General features: G+C 34.6%; 1 protein-coding gene and 1 long non-coding RNA gene across 2 annotated transcripts; one reads left to right on the top strand and one right to left on the bottom strand.

Annotated features, from left to right (window-relative positions):
- The first annotated feature begins 388 nt into the window (after positions 1–388).
- Positions 389–1,903, top strand: LOC145094857 (uncharacterized). The gene is made up of 4 exons (XR_013703609.1): positions 389–453; positions 1,118–1,185; positions 1,277–1,428; positions 1,682–1,903. It is a non-coding gene; the product is annotated as an uncharacterized LOC145094857 (long non-coding RNA).
- Positions 1,904–2,821: 918 nt separating this feature from the next.
- Positions 2,822–3,407, bottom strand: LOC145096142 (AP-2 complex subunit alpha-2-like). Its single transcript, XM_079033911.1, has 4 exons — positions 3,346–3,407; positions 3,172–3,278; positions 2,995–3,099; positions 2,822–2,912 (listed from the first exon to the last, which is right to left on the bottom strand). Exons 1-4 carry the CDS (start codon positions 3,352–3,354, stop codon positions 2,822–2,824), a joined length of 312 nt encoding a protein of 103 aa, XP_078890037.1. The 5' UTR covers positions 3,355–3,407.
- Positions 3,408–3,617: the final 210 nt, after the last annotated feature.

The raw sequence follows: 3,617 nt of genomic DNA, 5'->3' as shown, positions 1-3,617 counted from the left end.
AGATTTGGACATGGCAGATCGTAGGGCTACAGAGATTGAGCTTGATACCATGGAGGGTTTTGCGTCAAGGGAAAAGCTCCACCATCATCTCAACGACCAAGGTTGGTTAGGGTTTCTGTTTTTTTTTTTTTCTGTTTTTTCTTTTTCTCCTTCCCCAGTTGAAAATTCTCTTTGGTATGTGCTAGTTCTCTCTCCAGCTTCTCACTTTTTAAGATTAATTGTTAGTAGAAATAGGTTTTAGATTCATTGAAATGTTCTCTTTTGCTTCCTTTTCTCTAATGAGCATTATCTGTTCTATTTCATATCTAATTTATATGGTCTGATTCTCTTTTTGTTTATTGGGTTTTATGTGTTAATCTGTGATAAAAATAAGTTCACTTTTTTGTGCAGGTTTCTTGACTTGAAGTTTAGTTTGTCTATCATATTTAGAGATAATAAACGAGTCTCTGGGAGGTATGCAATGAGCTTTAAGTAGGTCAATTAATAGATCCCATGAATCCAAGTGCACCACTTGCATGAGTTGGATGAAGTTGTGGGTTACATGAGCCTGTGTTACCCTTTTGGGCTAACTGCCTCGGTTCTGTTTGGAAGACATCATAAGGCCATATTACAATCTCCAAAAAAAACTTTCCTTGTTCTTCTTTGCTTTAACTTCATCAGCCTCCAGATCTAATATTAATTTTTCTCTTAGATTCAGAAATTGATAAATCTCTTAAACAAGGTTTATCCCATTTTTTTCTTCATTAGTGTAGAAAGACATGTTGCCAATGTATACGGTTGTTGAATTTTGGAGTGCGTGTTCATATTCTTATTGTGTTCCTGGAAACCTTTTGTCACGATACGCTGAAATCTTTGTTGGATCCTGTAACATTAACATAGGTAATGAATAGAATGCACACTGATAAGTGATATTGGTAATTTAGTAATTTTAAAAATAGGAAAAATATTGGATATTACCTTGAACAGCAACGCCATTGCACCTTATCTGAAAACGAAGACAAGTAGTATATTGTGTTGTTACTCTCGAGTTAATAGTTACACATGCTTATAGAAACAAATTTGATGATGTTTAAATTAGTATGACTATCACATTTGTTGCATGAAATTATTCTTACAGAACCAACTCTGATGATGTTTAAATTAGATGAGAAGCTGAAGTTGATAGAATCTCGTCTGGAAAGCAAAGTATTTACTAAACCACCTCAATACTCAACCCCTTTTACATTGTTTTCATCATATTGTTACATATAACAAGATACACTTTTTGTTATTGTAGAATTGAGGGCCCACTTCAGGCTTACATCCTCGTTGACGTACATCACGTGATATTCCTCCGGTGTGGAGTTAAGAATTTGGGGGTTTCTTTCAAGAAGCAAGTAAAATGTACAGCAACTAAAGTTTACTTGGTCTCAAATTCTTCTTGCCCAGGTTGTTTTTCTTCCCTCATTGTACTTTTAGTTTTCCCGCATCTTCTTATAGTTCCGAGATGCTTTCCATGTGCTTATAAGATTGCTGGTGTTTACAAATTTATTGGCACGCATAAACTCATTTATATCTTGTAATCAGCTTCATGTTTAATAAGAATATATATTGCGCATTTTGATTGTAGTCTGAGGCTTGTAAGGTTTTCAGGTCATATTGAATTAAAACTGCATAGGCTAATATATGTTTATGTTTTCAGGTTCCAATGGCTCCAAAACAGCCAAACACAGGACTCTTTGTGGGTCTAAATAAAGGGCATGTTGTCACCAAGAAGGAATTAGCACCTCGTCCTTCCGACAGAAAAGGGGTAAGTAACAAATCATGATATCTAAATTGTGTTGAGTTTCTTTTGGTTAAATTAATGGTTGTGTTTCTTTGGATTATATATAGAAAACAAGCATAAGATCACACTTCGTGAGAAACCTTATCATGTATATTTGAGATCTTTTGTCTTTAAAATAAAGGGCTTTGAATCATACCTTGAGCTATAGAACTCAAACAGAATCACGGGTGCCTATGATTCTGTTTTCCATCAGATCTATAGTCATATTGTAAAAATCATATCTTGAGCTATAGAACTCAAACGGACCCCAAACCAGTTCCCAAAGTTCACAAATTGAGTTGGCTAACTTTCTTAAGCAGGCCAACCTCACTGGTAAGGACTTTATCTATGTGCAAGAATGGAATCTTTGCTGTTAGGTCTGATTCGGGTCTGTTCTGATATGTCATTTTGTTTTCATCATTTATAAGGCTTGGAAAAGGATCCAGAGTGATTCCAAGTTTCTATATGTTCCTGATATTATGAATTTAAGATCTGGAGCAGATGGGGTGTTATTTCCAATTATAAATTGGTTAGAATTGATCCAGACTCCAGATCAGTGGGCAGTCACCAGCTTTTACTAGTGTTGTGATTGTCCACAATGTGAATTTTATATCCGGAGCTTGGGAAATGCTTTTCATTCAATTCCAACTCTAAGACTTTCATTTGTATGTCCTTTACTTCTCTGAATTTTGGTATGGACGAATTCTACTTACAAGTTGGGTAGAATTGGCCAACCTCACTTGACTGTCTTGTTGGAGACAGAAGTGATACACCTTTTTGTAAAATTCATATTTAATTCATCCTTTGGAGTTAGAAGGAGTTCTTTATAGTTCTGGAATCCTGAATAATCATAGTTTCCTATAAAATTTAGTTAAAGCTATGTTTCTGTTTTAGATTTTGGAGTAAATCCATTTTGAACAGCAGGTCTGTTTTAGAGACCTTGCTGTGATTACTCTTTTCTCAACTCATAGCTTCATTACTTCTCCTTTCTAACCTTTAGTCCTTCTAAGATGGGTTTTAAAAGTTTAAATTTTTTTCAAGTGTGCTATTGAAAATGAATAGCTGTACAGCTCTTTGTTGTATCTCAGTATCAATGCATGTTTCATATCTGTCAATGTGTGTGAAATTAAATATTATCAAATTTTGCATATACAAAAAAAAAGTGTAGCTCCTATTTATTATAAACTCACTTGCTGAATATTGCCCAGATCTGGTTTTGTAATTCGGGATCTGGTGGTTGAGAGTGCATCAAAATCTTTGCGTATGTTGAGAGAAGAATGGATATTGTTGGAGTCCTGTAGAAACAAAAAAAAAATAGATGATGATCACAAAAGAAAACATAGATGTATAGAAATAGAAATACTCACGATACAGTAGGAAGCTTCTCATGTATAATGACAAAAATGTCCTTTGGGCTACACCCAGGTCGTCTGGCCAAAAGATGGCTGTATTCTCCAAGCAGATAAGCGCTAACCTGCATAATGACATCAGCATACAGTTGTCTATATTTGTGTAGGAAATATAAGATATAATCTACATACCTTCACCATTGTCTCATGTATTGCAGGCTTATCAAGATATTCTCTAGCTTTGAGAGCTGCATAAGGCTAATGATTAATAAAAGAAAAGTGAGTCAGTAGTAAGTCCTATGAACTTTAATAATGCAGATACCAATAGCTACATTCTACAATACCAAATTAATTAGAATATTCATGAATCAGAATGGAGATTCTAAAGATCATCATCCAAATGCACCAAAATTTAGAGTAAGATCGAACCACTATTAATGAAGGTATTCTACTGGGCTAGGATG

Source organism: Lactuca serriola, chromosome 3 (genome assembly GCF_051521515.1).
Source record: "Lactuca serriola cultivar US96UC23 chromosome 3, Lser_US96UC23_V15, whole genome shotgun sequence".
In the NCBI taxonomy this organism is placed as follows: domain Eukaryota; kingdom Viridiplantae; phylum Streptophyta; class Magnoliopsida; order Asterales; family Asteraceae; genus Lactuca; species Lactuca serriola.
The sequence above is the reverse complement of the archived record's forward strand: the minus strand, read 5'-3'. Positions and strand labels throughout refer to the sequence as shown.

Bases quoted from the DNA above. Each gene is read 5' to 3' on its own strand.
- LOC145096142 (XM_079033911.1), bottom strand. The intron at 3,100-3,171 runs GTGAGTATTTCT...TTGTTTCTACAG, and splicing joins GAGAAGCTTCCTACTGTATC to GACTCCAACAATATCCATTC. The intron at 2,913-2,994 runs GTGAGTTTATAA...ACACATTGACAG, and splicing joins ATCTGGGCAATATTCAGCAA to ATATGAAACATGCATTGATA.